This window comes from Amphiprion ocellaris, chromosome 8 (genome assembly GCF_022539595.1).
Source record: "Amphiprion ocellaris isolate individual 3 ecotype Okinawa chromosome 8, ASM2253959v1, whole genome shotgun sequence".
In the NCBI taxonomy this organism is placed as follows: domain Eukaryota; kingdom Metazoa; phylum Chordata; class Actinopteri; family Pomacentridae; genus Amphiprion; species Amphiprion ocellaris.
In genome coordinates, this window is record NC_072773.1 from 7,390,750 (window position 1) to 7,408,121 (window position 17,372).

General features: G+C 39.8%; 1 protein-coding gene across 1 annotated transcript; it reads left to right on the forward strand.

Moving 5' to 3' along the window:
• The first annotated feature begins 60 nt into the window (after positions 1-60).
• dalrd3 (DALR anticodon binding domain containing 3) lies at positions 61-17,128 on the forward strand. Its single transcript, XM_023263336.3, has 13 exons — positions 61-485; positions 4,574-4,881; positions 5,600-5,910; positions 7,331-7,389; positions 8,097-8,198; positions 8,300-8,364; positions 8,666-8,724; positions 10,384-10,466; positions 10,671-10,797; positions 12,009-12,067; positions 12,224-12,340; positions 12,452-12,520; positions 13,937-17,128. The coding sequence occupies exons 1-13, from the start codon at positions 264-266 to the stop codon at positions 14,054-14,056; spliced, it is 1,701 nt and encodes a 566-aa protein (XP_023119104.2). The 5' UTR covers positions 61-263; the 3' UTR covers positions 14,057-17,128.
• Positions 17,129-17,372: the final 244 nt, after the last annotated feature.

Sequence of the window (17,372 nt, forward strand, 5' to 3'; positions counted from 1 at the left end):
ACCGGTCCGACACTAAAATGTCTCCCGGAAGAAACACCGACTGCGCTTCAGTTGTTCCGTAAAGGGGGAAAACAGCCAATGCAGTCCTGCTTTACAGCCAATATCTGACATCGACCAGTGATCAACTTCTCCGCTGGAACATCGGGGCTTCAACCGGCCTGCACCGACACGTCCAGCGCGTCTGACCCGGGAGACATGAGCAGGGTGTGGGTGTGCTGACCGCCTGGTACCGAGTTCACCTGTTCGTGTTGCTGCCGCTGCTGATGGAGAACATCGAGGATCCGTCGCCGCTCCGGATCACACCGACCGTCCGGGCGCTGAGCTCTGCGCTGCGGGGGAAGCGAGACTCCGACCGGGGGAACGGCGACAGGGTGTTCCCCGAACCGGAGAAGCTCTGGTTCAAGGAGAGCAGCGCGAAAAACCTCCGGAACAGAGACTTCTTGTCGCCGACCACGATGCTCAACACGCTGTATGCGGACGGACAGGTGGGTCGGACTCGTACCTGTTGGGTTTATTACCATTTTTAGCTTCTAAATGCTAATAATGTAGCTTAAGCTAATTTTAGCTTAAACTAACACTAGCTAACTGCTCCGTTATTAGCTGAACGTCCCTTTCCTTAAAACAGAACCGGTTCTGTCATTTAATGGTAGCATTAAAGCTGTTATGCCAACAGAAACTCTACATGATATTCTTCCGCTAAACAATGTAGTTCCTTGGCCAGCGCAGGTGGTTCTGATTAGGCACAGTGACGTTAAGTGGACTGGAGGTGTCAAAAGAAGCGTGACTCGAGCAATGGGAGCAGAGCTGCCTGCTTCATCAGCTGATTCCAGTTCAAAGCTGATTTTAAATCCCGCCAGATGTGAATAATTACAGATATAACCCAAACCGTGAATCCATTTAAATGGTACTGAGACAGTTGTGCTCAGAATCCCGCTGACTCTGTTCCATCCCGATCGACCAGACTGACAGCCTGCAGCACTAATTATTAACCCATGAGTGGAACACGCAATGTGGGTCAGACAGACATGCACAGCTGCAAACTGAGGTTCCACAAACCCATGAAGGTCTTCTTATCAGTCAGTAAAAAATGTTTTCATGAAGTGCATCTTTCAACCTCCACTGTAGTGTGCGTGTTTATGCATCCTTGTATAGGAGGATGCTAATGCTTTTGCACGTTCTGTAACCTGTAAACACAGCCTGCAAATGGTCTTCTTTTCTGTCTTAGAGAACAAGTTAAAATTCTAATTTCTATAGTTTTTGGTTAGACAAGGGTTAAATTTAGCCCGTTGTGCACAAAAAGAAAATATACGATACAATAAGCCTTTATTTAATCCAACAGTGGGGGAGATTTGCATTCATATAACAGCAAAGATAGTGCAAACATTTATGAAAAACAAACCAAAGTATACATATGTACTAGTTTTAGAAATAACAGTATTGCACATATCAGTAGTATTGCACAGATGTTTATCTGTATACCACAGTTTTTTCACAAGCAGAAAAATAACAAATAGCACATATTCTCGTATAAGTTGAAAGGTGTGGCTTTAAAAGACAATGATCTGACGGTGTCACTAGTTGTACACAGACTTTATTATATCTTTATTTTTAGCCTTATATTACTTTTCTATTTCTTGTCTTGCTTCTTCCATATATTATTTGTATCTAGCTGATGTGACGTGAATTTCCCCAATCAAGATCAATAAAGTCTATCTTATCTTATGAAAGACCACCTTAGTACTACTGGTTCTTCTTCCATTTCATCTACCTCCCATATTTTAAATATCTGGCCTCCGTTGCACATATTGGCATTTTTAATATTGTTTTGTTATATATGTACATTTGATTTTATTATTTAATGTTGATATTTTATTACTTATTGCTTGTTGTTATGCACCGTCAAGTGGAAGCTATTTATATTTTCGTCATGCCATGTATGATGACAATAAAGCCATTCTGATTCTAATTCTAATTCTAAATGCAGCTTTATTCAAATGACACAATGTCGTAGATGACAAGAGAAAGAAGAGAATAGACTTCTGTTATGATGGATACTGCATGTCAGTTAGGGCCTTAGTCGAGCATTTAAATGTCCACAATATGTCATCTGAGAAATTAGCCTGGTGAAACAGACAATCTGCCACATGATCCTTTCCCTACTTCACCAAGTACTTCAGGAAAGTCCCACAAGCCTCATCAACAACTTCATTTACTCTAAGTGTTGCAGATGTTTGACATCAGATTTATGCTCTATGATCCCACGCTAAGGCTTTGTCTCAACTCGCATACTTTTTCTTTTTACTTGAAGTATATATTAAAGCTCCCCTTACAAAGTACGTACTGTTTTGTACGGTATGCTTACTACTAGGACATACTACTTTGTCATCATAATACACTTTAAACTTGCCCGTTGCAGTCTGTAATGCGAAATGAGCTGTCATCTGTTTGTGCACTGTTGTGACCTCAAGCTCTTGCATGACACAGTGACGTAACTGTGCAAAAGATTGTGGGTCACAATGTCCAGAAAAGCATGCTGGCTTGCAGACTTTACAACTATAAAGTAGTAGGACATGTGGATATTTTTGGCATACTACATGTGACATATTATTTCGGGCTAAATCTTTTCCTGATGTACTATATGATGTGAAAGTACGGACACTTCGACGTTGCCTTAATCTTCCCATTATCATTCCAGTATATTGTGCACTTAGTTGTTTCATGACATCAATTCTGCTGTAGAGATGCTGTGTGTTTCAACAACAAATACTTTACTGTTCAGTATAGTAGGGGGCACTATGAACATGCTTAATGCATTGATATGGGTTTATGAAACAGACACCACTATCTGATATTTTTCCACTTCATCTAACTGACAGTAATATGCTTTTTTTTCAAGGGTATCAACAGAAATGTGTAAGTTTTACACACATGCAAATGTAAGGACAAGAGATAAAAACAATACAAACATCAAACATGCATGTTTACCGTAGATCAGATTCGAAAGTAGTAATTGACATACTACATGAGAAGACTTCCCCAGTAAGGAAATACAGTGGTCCTCGTCTGTCATGGGGGTTACGTTCCAGACCCCCCCGCCCCGATAGACGAAAATCCAGGAAGTAGCGACCATATTTATTTTATTATTTGGATATATTTTAAGGCTTTACAAACCCTCCCCACACACCACACAACACCGCAGAACAACACTATATGCAGCAATCAGATGCCTATGTGAAATGGACAAGGAGAGATGCTGAGTGCTGGACACACAGGAGACAGAGGAGACTGTGGTCACTGAGCCAATCAGCGCCCAGCACTGTACGCTGTGCATTATATTTTGATTAAATATTCTTTTAATATGCTTTAATTATTACTTTAATTATTTTAATTTTTTATATTGTTTTGCATTTTTTTTTAGCCTAGAATATGCTTATTTTTCCGCAAAATAGTGAAAATATAGCCATCGCAGAGCTGGTCGCTACGACTAAACTGTTGTACTGCAATGCACTATGGGAGTTTGGGGTTTTGGGGGGTTTAATTGTCATTATTGTGGTTTATGTTAGTGTTACAGTGTTATTAGTGTTTGTGTTTTATTGTGTTTTTGTGGTTTAGTCAGCCTAGTTAGTTTGGTTAAGTGGTATGTTGTCAGGACCGTGAGTGTGAAGTGTAGTGTGTCTGATGACTTCCTGCCACATTTTTTCATGTGTTGTTTTCTGTATTTGCCAAAATAAAAGCATCTGAGAGGTGCAGTGTGTAAAAGGCAGATATTCTTATTGGAGCATAGTACTTCAATGCAGGTAACTACAATAATGAACATATAGAAATGCCTATATACTGCAAAATCCTGTGATACAGTGAAAAATCTGTGATACCAAATGCGACTTAGAAATCTGTGATATAGTGAGACCGTGAAAAGTGAACTGCACTATGGCAAGGGACCACTCTATCTTACAATATCAGTTGCATATCAGTATCTTGTATCATATACGGCTGCAACTACCAGTATTTCTGTTGTCAATTGCTCTGTATATTAGACTAGTTTTTCAATTAGTTGTTTGGTCAATAAAAAGGTCATGTAATGGTGAAAAATGTCAGTCACTGCTTCACAAAGCCCAAGATAATGCTATCAAATGTCCACAATCCAGGCACAAGTGTGTTTATGAAAACAGTGATATAGCTTATTTAGTGTAACAAGAACTACAAAAACAGTAGTGTAACTGATGTTGCACTTCTAGATACTGCACATTACTGAACATGTATGAAAATATAATAACTTAAAGTAGTGCAAAAAGTATGTATAAGGTGCAGCTGTATGTAAACGTGTAGATTCAGTATATACTAGTAGATGCAAGTTGCAAATGAGAAACAGATGCTTTATGTGGATTCCTAAATGACCAAGTGATTTGCAAAATAGCTATTGCTGACAATTTATTGGTTGATTATTGCAGCTTTAGCATCACACAAGCTCATAATACTTGCAATAAGCATTTATACTTGAAATTCAGTGTTCTCCCCTCTTGTTTTTTTTTCTCGGCACACACTCACATATGCTTTATTTGATGTATCCATCCAGGTCCCTCCAGTGGTGATGTCCAGAGTCCTGTCCCTTCATGGCAGTGGTGTCCTCCCTGTAGCTGGTGGGGAGGTGATGGGTGAGGGTCTGAGGGTGAGGGTGGACCGGGCAGCAGCTTTCAGGACTGTCCTGGCGGATGGAGCGACTGAATACCTGAAGCCGTCCAGTCAGAGGCAGGGCTGCGTGGTGCTCAACTGTCCGGCGCTGCACCCAAGACCCAACACACCCACACCGGATACCCTGGGTCTGGGCCAGCTGAGGACGGTGCTGCTGGCTGACCACATGGGGGCGCTGCTGAGAAGACAGGGGTGAGTCTGTGGGTTAAATACAGGCAGAAGGAGTTTGTGAATCGAGTTGTCGGAAGTAATGTTGGCAGCTCCTCAACAAAAGTATAACTGTGCGAATATTTCCATACCTCTGATATTCATAATGTATCAGATTGATGCCGGTTATTTTAGTGAACCAACCGCTATTTTTGTAGTAAATTCATACTATACCAAGCCTATTTTCCAAAATTAATAAATGAAAATAACGTTCTTCTTTGTGTTGTGATACATCTCTCTGCTTTCATTAAACATATCAATACAAATTATTCCTTTATTATTTTTGTGTTACAACATATCCTGGATTTGTATCGTTCCTGTTGACATTTCAGCAAGCTACACATGTAGATAATAGGCCTTAACTCTATAAAATAGCACCAGAAATCTGTAGAAATGCCACTAATTCTTAGTTTGCTCTCTCGTCTGTCTGCTGCTCTCCTTCGATGTAATGCATGATGGTACATCAACTGTTCATTTTTTTTTTACTGTGCATTGTGGGATACTTTGAGTGCACTAAATAGGGTGTAATAACTGTAACTTAACATTCAGACAAAACTACAAAATGGCAAACAAACTACATAAGTGCACTATATAATGTGTAGTGACTGATTTCCAAGACAGACTAAGCATATTTTAATTACTAATGAACTAATTCAAAATGAAAATAATTGGCTGACGATGTGAATCATCTTCCTCTTCTTAGATTTACAGTTTTCTTCTGCCCCACGCTTCCCAAAGACAGTGACATCAGCGCCTTCCTCCGAGCTCTGGGCGTCGACTGGCCAACGGCTCCGGCCAACTGGACCAATGAGGAACGGGAGGAGAAGATCCAGGAGGCGCTGGAGAGCTCGCCATACAGAGAGAAGGAAATGGAGAGAGGCAGGAGGACCAGTGAAGGAGGAGTGAGGAGTGCCGAGGAGGGCGAGGACGAGGGAGTGCTGAGGGTCAACCTGAAACGGGCTTTCCAAGAAGAAGGGCTGCTGGGATATGACCCCAGCCTCGGTACCTGCACAGGTGAGGCTGAGTGGGCGTGTTCACTTCAGTTGTTGATGGATTTGTTGTGAGAGTATGTCCTTGTGTCACGGATTTGTTTAGTTTTGCATTTTTTCTCAGGAAATAACAGCACTTTTATTTAAAATATTTGTATAAACTCAACATAAGCTACTTTTCAAATATGGGTGGTAATTTAAGAAAACTGCCCCTTAGAAATGCAGATTAAGGTTCCTTGAGATTCAAATTTTGTCCCGACAAAGCAACATATAATCAACTGACAATACACTAGGTCTGCTAATGGTTATAGACAAAAATTCAACAAACTAAGTTAAGCTGCATTTTTTGGTTTTGTTCATTGTTTCTTTTCATACTTATGTTAAATTCAGGTTACCCAAATCAGAGGCAAACATATCCTGATCAACCACAATATTAAACCTGATATCGGAAGCCCCCCTTGATGCCACCGAAACAGCTCTGGACAATGGAGGCCTACACTCCACAGACCTCTGAAGGTGTTCTGTGGGTTCAGGCACTAAGATGTTTGCAGCAGATCCTATAAGTTCAGGAAGTTGAGAGTTGTAGCCTCCATAAATTGGACTTCCAGATGCTTAATCGGATTAAGATCTGGGAAATTTGGAGGTCAAGCCAAACTCCTGTTCTTTCAAATCGTTCCTGACCAGTGTTTGCTGTGTGGCAGGAAGCATTATCCTGCTGAAAGAGGCCACCAGGGATGAGAATTTTCCGCGGATCCGCGGAATTCCGAGTTTTTTTCCGCCGAAAGTATAGTTTTTGTGAATCGTGTAAATCCGTTGAGAAAATTGTAGGGGGGTAGGCAAGCGGCCGGCCGGCCGACGCGTCGCGAGCCGAGGCTTGTGATGGCCGCCCGCCGTGATGGTCATCCCACCGCCGGGGGGGGGGGGGGGGGGGGGGGGGGGGGTTATTGTAGTAACAAATGCATGGACTAGTTTTTCTGCATCACTCTAAGACAGGATGTTCCTGATTTTTACAATATTTCTCAGGTGGAAAAAAGAAGTCCTACAGATTTGTTATAACAACCAGTTTAATTTGTAATTAAGTTCCACAACAGCTTCTTAATTGGGCTGATGACTTCTTGAAGCCTTGTCTTTGCATTGAGGTTGCCAGGAAACCAAACACAGACCAAAAAACAGTTGTGATATCTGATTGTACATAACACTACAAACTGTTGCTTTGATATTTCTGTTCGTGTGCGAATTAGTGAACTTAAAAGGGTGACACTTTTAACCTTTTGACAGAATCAGGTTGCCTGTTTTCCCGCTACTAATACTAACTGTTTCCAGCCTTAAAGGACTGTCATTGCTGAACTGCCAATATTTCAAGTGTTAGCACAGCTTTAGGTTGGTTATTAGACATTTTGTGGTGTGTAGTAGCTGCTAAGAGATTATTTGTGTGTTCATTTCAGTTCACAGAGACAGCGTTTCCCACCTGGCACAGCTGGACCTCTCCACATCAGACTGCAAGGTAAGAGAAACCACAAGTATGCAGCGTACAAACACTCCAGGGTTTCTGCAGGGCATTAAAAAGCATTCATAGTCATTAAATAGATTTTGTGAAAATTAAGGCCTAAATTGCATTAAAAATCATTAAATTTGATTCTCAGTGGCATTAAAAATTCTTTCTGCAGTTTTCAAAAAAAAAATTGATAATAATGATATAATCATATGTAATTATAGACTGTGATTCGTCAGATATGTGCATCTGCGTAAACATGCCGAAGCATTGCAATAATTGTTCCGGCTGGTTGGGTACTATTGCCAAAAACTGGATGTTTGTAAAGTGGCCGGGAGGCTGGACCAGCTGGAGGAGAGCTGGGAAATGGGGAAATGCAAATTCCAGCAAAAATTGGCTAGAAAACATGGAATTCAAAGAATGACTGCAGCCCGTGGGTGGTCAGGGGTGGTTTCCAGATTCAGATACAGTGAAATGTAGGGACAGTTTTCATATAAAAATCATCTTTTACAAAAAAACAAACCCATGTAATTTGTTGAGTTCACGGTCACGGCATTAAAATTTTTACAGCATAGCATTAAAATGGCATTAAAAAGCATTAAATCTGACTGGCTGATTTCTGCAGAAACCCTGCACTCTCTTTGCCAATTTCTTTTCATATTCCTAAAAATAATCTGCAAAGCGTTGATGTTGCGTGTCCTTGCTGCCTCTTTTTGCAGGTCGCCATAGTAACGGCGTTGCATGTGACTTCGTGTCAGGATGAGTTTCGCCAGCAGCAGATAGCGATGCTGTGGAGAGCGAGCGGGGCAAAACACACACAGGTAAAAACACACACACTAGCGCACACACTAGCGCACACACTAGCGCACACGCAGCGACGTTGCGTTCCTATTTTTCCCTCTTCTCCTTTTTGTGTTTGCAGAGACATCTAGTGTGTGGGCCTGTGAAGACTCCTGGTTCTCACCTCACTGCTGCACAGTACCTGCAGTAAGACACTTTCTTTGTCTTATTTCTTGTTTTCTCCACTCTTTTCTCACCTTATTGCACCATTTCTGTGGCTGTGTCTGGGTTTTCTATCTCTTCTCCGCCTCCACGCTCTCCACCAGACAGATGTTTATTATCACAAATCAAAGTCTCGCCGGGGTCTTCTGCTCTCTGTAAAATTGCAGTTCAAATGAAACTAAATTAAAAGAACACTAGTGGGCGGTGATGGCGCTTTTCTTCAGCTCTGTGTTATTGCAGTGTATTTTTAGCCTGGCTGTCTGTTTTTTTTTCGCCTCTCCTCCAGGCTGAGAAGAGGTCAGATGAAGGAGGCCTCAGAGATGAAATATGGAGATCAAGTAGAAGGTTTGTGTGCGCATGACATCAATGTGTTTGCACGTTTATGCACAGTACCTATATGAAAAGTATTCACCCCCAGTTCTCCCCATTTATTACTTTTAGACATTGCATCATAGTCAATATAATTTGGCTTTTTTGACAAGAATTTACAAAAAAAATGACACTCTTTCCTGTCATAACTTTGTAGAAGTCTCTACCAGACTTCTACAAAGTTATGCCATTTATTTAAAAATATACAACGGAAGTATTAGTGTTTAATAAATGCACCTTTGGCTGCAACTACAGCATTAAGTCTGTGTAGGTCTTGATCAGTTTTAAACATCTGGACGCTGCAATTTTATCCCCTTCTTCTTTGCAAAACTGCTCAAGCTCTGTCAGGTTGCACAGGGATCATGAGCTCTTTTCAAGTTCAGTCATAAATTCTATTTGGATTGAAGTCTGAGCTCTGACCCCAGAGAACATTCACCTTGTTGTGTTTACACAATTTCTATGCAGCTTTGGCTGTATTCGTCTGGTTGTTGTCTTGCTTTAAAAAAAACTTTAAAGATGCAGTTCTCTTACAGACTGTATCAGGTTATCCTCCAGGATTTACCTCTACTTTGTTGCATTCATTTATCCTCTACCTTTAAAAGCCTTTGAGGATCTGCTGCCGAGAAGCATCCCCACATCATGATGCTGCCACCACTGTGCTTCATGCTGGGGATGGTGCGTTTGTGATGATATACAGTGTTTGTTGTCAGCCAAACATTTAGTCTGATGGCGCAGTTTTGGAGTCATCAGACCAAAGAACCTTCTTCCAATTGACTTTGTAGTCTCTTGCATGTCTTATGGAACACTTTGGTCCAGGTTTAATATATGCTTTTTTTTAAAATAGTGGCTTTGAGTAGTGAAAAACAGGCAACAAATAGTTCTCCCCTTTCAGCTGCTGAAGCTTGTAACTCCTTCAGATGAATCATAGGTGTCTTGGTGGCCTCCCTCTCTAGTCTATTTCTTGCACAGTCACTCAGTTTTTCAGAGATTTACACATGCACCGTATTCTTTCCATTTCTTAATCGAGGTTAAGTGTACTCTAAGGGATATTCAATGACTTGGAATTTTTCTTTTATCTATCCCCTGACTTATGGTTTTGAATAACCCTTTCACAGAGGTGTCTGAAGTCTTCATTTGTCTTCACAGTGTAGTTATATCCTGGAGCACTGACTGACCAGTGACTGGACCTTCCACATAAGGATAGCTTTATGCTACAGTCACTGAGACTCATTCACTGGGGTCAGATGATCTCATTTTCACAAACTGTGTGACTTCTAGGACAAATTGGCTGCACCAGTGGCACTTTTAAGGGGATGAACACTTATGCAGTCACTTAATTTACGTTTTATATTCTTCATGAATATCATGATTTTATTTTGTAGAGGTCTGCTTTCACTTTGACATGAAATATTTTTTCCATGTAAATTCTTGTTGAAAAAGCCAAATTTTATTGACGATGATTCAACATCGAAAAACATAAAAAGGTGGAAAACTTTCAAGGAGAATAAAAACTTTATATAGAGGCTGTACATGCTCAAGCCATCTAAGATTATGAAAGTGACCTGAGTAATAGAACATGCCATTAACTTTTGATATTGTGGATTAATTGAAGTGAAATGCTTCCTCCTCTTGTAGGTCAAACGTGGGACGACATTATCAAAGTGATGACTTCTGCCACAGTCAGATTTGAGCTGCTGTCAACAGTCCACACGAGTCCTGTGAGTCATCATCACTACTCTTGTTTGCATTTTTTAAGTGCTGATGTGCTGCACATCTGCTAAAATAATGTGTGTTTTCCCAAATGCCCACATTGATTAGTTAAGAAAGTGTGTCTCTGACAAGCCTGTCAGTTCTGAACGCCTCCCTGTAACCAGCTGTGTTCGAATCAGTGGAGTCAGAATGACTGACAGCCGTCTGTTCAGGTGACACTGGACGTCCAGAGGGAAGGAGGCGTGTCGACCAAAGGGCCGCGAGGAGGAGTGTTTGTGATGTACAACTGCGCCAGACTACACACTCTGTTTGACAGCTATGAGAGAGGGGTGGATAAGGGTGAGTTGGGCTTCACAGAATATTAACGTTTCATTTCTCAGATCATGACTTTCCAAAAAAACACAAAAACTCAGCAACATTCCTGCAGCCGCAGTGAGATGGAACACCAAGAGAAACTTATTTAAAGCTAAAGCAACCTACTTACATCTGAAAAGTCCAGCAGGAGATGGATGTACTGATGAGCTGCAGCTTTAGTCGACTGTTCTCATGTTTCTGAAGTTTTTATGAAATTTTTTTAACATGTTCATTAGTATTTTACCAGTTTTTTTTTTTGATTAGTTGTCAGAAAATGACAAATGTCAGTGTTTCCTAAAGCCCAATGTTTCGAATTATTGTTACGATGCTGAAGTCAGAAGGGCATCAGAGACGCAACAGGCTGGCGTTTGGAGTAAACACTTATTTATGACAGAACACACAAAAACTACAACAGGATGTGACATAGGAGAGGTCACCAAAACAGCATGGTAAAATTTAAAATACTGAGCACTAGAACAGAACAGTCCCCTGAAGGACTGGAGGGTAATTCTAAACCAGGCTCAATACACAAGAGTAACAGATTAGCAAAACTGACCCAAACTTGGTATCACCAAGGTAGGAAAGTGAGCTAAAGAACAGGTACAAGATAATCATGACTACTGATAATTTGGCACAGAGCAAAACTGCCAGGAACTCTGGAAACACAGAAACTAACTAGGCTCTCAAAGAACAGGAATAACCAAAACTGAACTGGCTCATTGAGCGGGCAGGAAACTAAACTGTCTGAGGTTGAGAAATGGTGATGGGAGGACAGAGTGGGTGAGGTAGCATGTGGTCTGGTGATGATCGAAGTCCGGACAGATGCTGCAGAGGTTGGCATGAGGACGAACAGAGGTTGGTGTGTTGGCCGATGCCGTAGTGGTTGACTGAAGCCCGTGGTCATACAGGGAGATCCAGGCAGGAATCCAAACAGAGATGGGGCAAGGGAAGGAGAATCTGCCACTACCTGGTTGCTCAGGTGGAGGGTGTGACAATTCTACAAAATATTGCAAGCTGGATTTATATTTTTTGGGTCATAAAAAGGAAACTCCAGCTTTCTTTCAGGGAGTAAATGTCTGAGGGATACGGCGACTCTGGGGTCAAACCTTAATGTGTCTACAATCTTCAACAAGCTGAAATCTGTGGATCAGTACATTCAATATGTTCATGTCGTTTTTCTCAACATTTATCTGCAGGTTTATACCCAGAAATCCCTGAAGGCTCCCAGCTGGACTTTTCCTCTCTGAAAGAAGAGGTGCCACTTTATTCTTTGCTGCTGTGATATTTTGTCCTCTTATCTCTCCCTCTTTCATTTACTGTCTTTCTTTTGTTACACTCTAAACTGTCGACTTTATAAATCTAGCGTTGCAGTGTTGATCCTGTAAATATGTTCCTGTGTTTGCACCGACAGGGTGAGTGGCTTCTCCTGTTCAATTACCTCGTTCCTTTCTCTGAACTGCTGGATCAATCAGGACAGGCGCTGGATTGTGAAGGGGGAGGAGCCAGAGTCAACATAAAGACTGAACAGGTAACAGTGTGGTTGTAGATGAACAGATTAGTAATTAGCTCTGCTTAAAACCCAAACTTTGTTGATGCAGATGGGTATTATTTATGTAATAAATGTGTTTGTATTTTTCAGATCTGTAAATTTCTCGTGTCTCTCAGTAAAGACTTCAGTTCGTATTACAACAGAGTCCATGTGCTGGGGGTGAGCATGAATTACTCTATTAATATATGTATATACATGTTTACATTGGTAACTATGTGGATGATGACACACACACACACACATATATATATATATATATATATACACACTAACATACTGTACTCATAAAAAAGTAGGTCATGTGCTCCTTAATTCCCTGAAATTTAAATAGAACTCAGGAGATGTTAATGGTTACTAAAAGTCTTTAACTGTCTTGTTTTTGTGTGTAAATGCCTGTAAAAATATTTAGGTCATTTGCTGAAAAACAAATCTGCTGCACATCACAGGCCTTCAAAAAACAAATGGTAGACTTTTTAAAAATTTGTGCTTTTTAAATATTTTTTTTCTAGCACTTTTCAGCCCTCATAACTTTAGAAGCACAGGAGCTAGACACATGAATTTTTTTAGGGATGAAAAACTGATTTTCACCCCAAATTTTAGAGCTGGGATATAATGGCAGGCAATGAGAGGTTTGGTCAGCGCACTCTGTGCTCTGACGTGAGTTATGAAAAAAGCACAAGTCCTGTGGTAATGAGAGTCATACAGGGTGAAAGAGCAAAGAATTGCCTCTATTTTATACAGAAATTGCTCATGTAAAGAAGAAATTGTAAAAAAGGAGACAAATTTAAGTGCACTTTTGTTTGAAAAATTTATTCGGTCAAACATTAGATGTCACCCACTCTAGAAACTTTTGGATTTTCAAAAAATTCATAAAACTTTAGCTGCAACTGTGTAAAAACCGTAAAAGACATCAAAACACGGATTTAGGGGAATAAAGTTTAAAGCTTTGTTTCACTTTTAAACTTAATATGAAATTTCTGTTGTAAAGTATGAAAGAGCTACAGAGTTGCAAAGTAGAATGGTTTTGGCAGCTGTTCAACCAATTTCCCTTTCATTTCAGTGCAGATTTTTAATGCGGTTTGTTGCAAATTTCTTAAAAACTTAAACTTAAAAAATCTAGCAGCACGTTTTCTCAAAGCCAAGTTAAGTGCCAAAAGTCATGTCGGAAGAATCTGGAATAAAAATAAGCCAGAGAAATAACAGTAAGAGTGCTTCAATGCTTATGCACTGGCACACTTCATAATAATCTTTATTTATAGAGCACTGTTCAAAATCCAAGTTACAAAATGCGTCACAAGGCAGTAAAATAAAACATATGGACATGAAACCATCAGGGCTTAAGAGACAGATAAAAAGCAAGTAATATACGGCAATGATAGAAAGTAAAGAAACCGAAGAACCAAAAGAAATTTAAATTGAACAAAATGAGGAAATGCACTCCAATAGAAGAACCAACAAAAAAATAAAGTTCACAAAGCTAAATAATATACATTCATATTGTTCATTTTCTTCCTCTTTGTATGATCAACTCCCACTCATGCCCTTACCGTGTCCTTCTTTCTTTTTTCTTTCCAGGAGCCACTGCCTCACCTCTTCAACCAGATGTTTTGTCGTCTGTACCTGCTGAGAGCGTTGAGAGAGCTCTACCACAGCGCTCTGGACACCCTCAACCTTCCCCCCATCAGGCAGCTATAGCTTCAACACACTTTGCCCATCCCACACTGTCAGCCCACCTCCCCATTCACCCACCAACACACAAACATAAATGTTGTGAATCCAGCTGACACAACTTTCTGTCAGCGTTACAGCTAATGCTGACATTTCACCTGCCCACTGTGCTGCTTCTGTATTTCCTTGTCGCTGTAACTGGACATACTATGAGTGTTTAAATATTTTTAAAAAATGTCATTACCCATTGATGCTGTAGTGTAATGAGTGACCTTCCTGGAAAATTTGAGCTGTTTGTATGCCTAAAACTTGCTTTCCTGCAAATAGTTAGATGAGAAGTTAGACACCACTCAGATGACTGTACAGTGAATATGAAGCTACCATGAGCAGCTAGTCTACTTAGCTTAGGATAAAGGCTGAAAATGGGATGTGGCTCTGTATCTGGGTGACACAATCCGCACACCTGCACCCTGTAACGCCTATTAATTGAAATATTTATCTTGTTTGCTTCTGAACAAAGTCTATAAATTAAAATTCTATGTTTTTAGAGGGTTGGACTCTGGAGTTGCCTCAAGACTCACAGAATGTACTGGTGGTATCAATCCTGTCCTCTAACTTTCAGTGAGAAAGCAAGTTTGGGCCAGACATGCTGGTGACGGTTTCTTCTACAACGCATGCAAGGCATTAGAGTTTTAACAGGCAAATGGGCAACATCTGAGTTAATGAAGTTTGGAAGCCTTTTCCTGTTGAATCCCTGCTTTTATAATGTGATCCTATATTAGACTTGTATATCCTTTAGCCCTCTGAACCCCAAAACCTGCCAGCAAGTTTGAAAGGCACGTTTGTTTTTAAAAGCATCACCCAAATTACTCTTTAAATCAGACTCAGAAACAAATCAAAAACATTCAAAAACCAAAAGGTATCGTGTGGCATGTAGTTCCATCATTAAAAATAACCAAATCTAGCTGAAAATGGTGATATTCCATTAAAATCTTTTTATTCTACATGTCTTCCCTAAAAAAATGAAAACAATAAAATATTTGCTCTATCTAGCGTCTGTAAAGAAACAAAAATTCTGCATTCATTGGTGCAACTGAAAAGCTATTAGTGACTCGGTTGCAACAAACAGTCACCTCACTATAATTCATGGACTTCTCAACTCAAACTAGGCTGAACTGCAGGCTGTGTTTACACTGAGCACAGAGGAGACACGTATGACAACTTATTAAAAATGTACACTACCGTTCAAGAGTTTGGGATCACTTAGAAATGTCCTTATTTTTGAAAGAAAAGCAGTTTCTTTCAATGAAGGTAACATTACATTAATCAGCAATACAGCCTAGACATTGTTAATGTGGTAAATGACTGTTCTAGCTGGAAACAGCTGATTTTTAATGGAATATCTCCATAGAGGTACAGAGGAACATTTCCAGCAACCATCACTCCTGTGTTCTAATGCTACATTGTGTTAGCTAATGGTGATGAAAGGCTAATTCATGATTAGAAAACACTTGTGCACTTATGTTAGCACATGAATAAAAGTGTGAGCTTTCACGGGAAACATGAAATTGCCTTGGTGACCCCAAACTTTTGAACGGTAACGTATGTAGTAAGATGTCTTTCTTTTCTCCAGTACTGTTATGAAAAATAACCAAATTTGTTTCAAGCTTTTTCAATTTTTGCAAAAACAATAAATAAATAAAGAAACAAGCAAACAAATAAAGAAATCAAATTTTGTTTATGGCATTATAACTTTCATGCTATACAGACGACATTTTGAATTTTCTCTACTTCCAGCCATCAAGCACAAGATGCAATCAAGCTCTTTATGTTGCTCAGAATTAACGTTACTGAAACTACTTAGATTGATCATGAAAAAGAATTCACCTTTTAAATGATTTACCATCACTATCAAAGAGTGAAATTTTGTCATGCCAAAGCCTAAGCACACGTAGGTGGAAAGGAATTTGTGACATGGAAAAATGTGTTTGATCATTCATTTGTTTATGTGGTCAAGAGAGTGTTTCAGATGGCTGTCAATATTCAATGCAGTGGAGCATCAAGTCCTCAGGCAGGACACAAGTGAGATCAGCCCAGGTAGAGGAAGGGATGGAGAGAGAAAAAAGGGACTTTTTTTTTCAAGGGTTGCGGAGGTGGGTTTGGGGAAGGGGTCACATTTCAGTTATAGGTTACAAATGGGGCTGGCGGGCTTGATTTTGAGGCTTTGCGTTCATTTCTTCTTGGGTTTTACCTCCAGGGTACTGGCCATTGTGCTCTTTCCATAGAGGTGCAGGACTTTATATTGAGTAGCAGTGAGTAAAAATGCAACAGGAGCAAGTATCGCACAGAAACTGTTTGGGGTTCAGAGGGTTAATCCAACAATCCACAAAGCTAGCTTAGATTCCAGATAGTTTTAATATGATTTTGGTGCCAAAATAGCATAAATCCCCCAGCTGTAGTGAAACTTAATCACCGTTTTAAATGAATGGCCTTATTATGTCACCACACCACTACTTAATGTCACTGAAGTCTTTAAAACCTATGTAAGTGTCTTAGTCACTGCATAAAGCAACGGAAATCTCACTTTTTATGAGCCTTGTTCAACCCCATGCCATGTATGTTAACCACCTTCTATTTATCAATGCCATACAAATATTTATTGTCAGTTTTTTTTTCTTAAAAAAGAATCTGTACAGAATATATATTCTGCATCTGAGTCTTAATTGCTGTGTTCTTATGAATATTCCGAACCTTTACAATTAGTTATCCTGCTTGACAAATCACAGATGTTAGTACAACAGCTGTTTATTGACAAAAATAGTACATTAGCAGTATTTAGGCCGTTGTGCCATAATGTTAGGAAATGCATGAAATGGCATGAAAATAATATATACACGTGTTTTATGCCAAAACAATTTATTTATATATTTTGAGATGATCCTTAATCATGTCTGAAATGTGACCTACCATCTGTTAAAATGTGCCATAGCTTGTTTTATGTTCTGCTGTACGTTAATTTATACGATTTTTTTTTAATGTGAAAATCTCACAATGGAACAGCAAATATCAACAACCTCACTTTTCACTGCATGAATTGTTCTTGGACACCTGTAAATGTTTGAATCATTGAATGAATTTCTTCTTTGTTTTTTACATTTTATTTCCTATTTTTAAAAAAAAGCAGGGAAGGAGATGTTTTCAATATGCAGATTTATTCACTGTAACTGTCTTGCAATCACCACAGTATTAAAGCAGTGGATGCAAAGAAAAAAGGGAATTTGACTTTTTTCCTACTGCACTCCACAGTACTACACTATACACTCACCGACCACCATTAGGTACA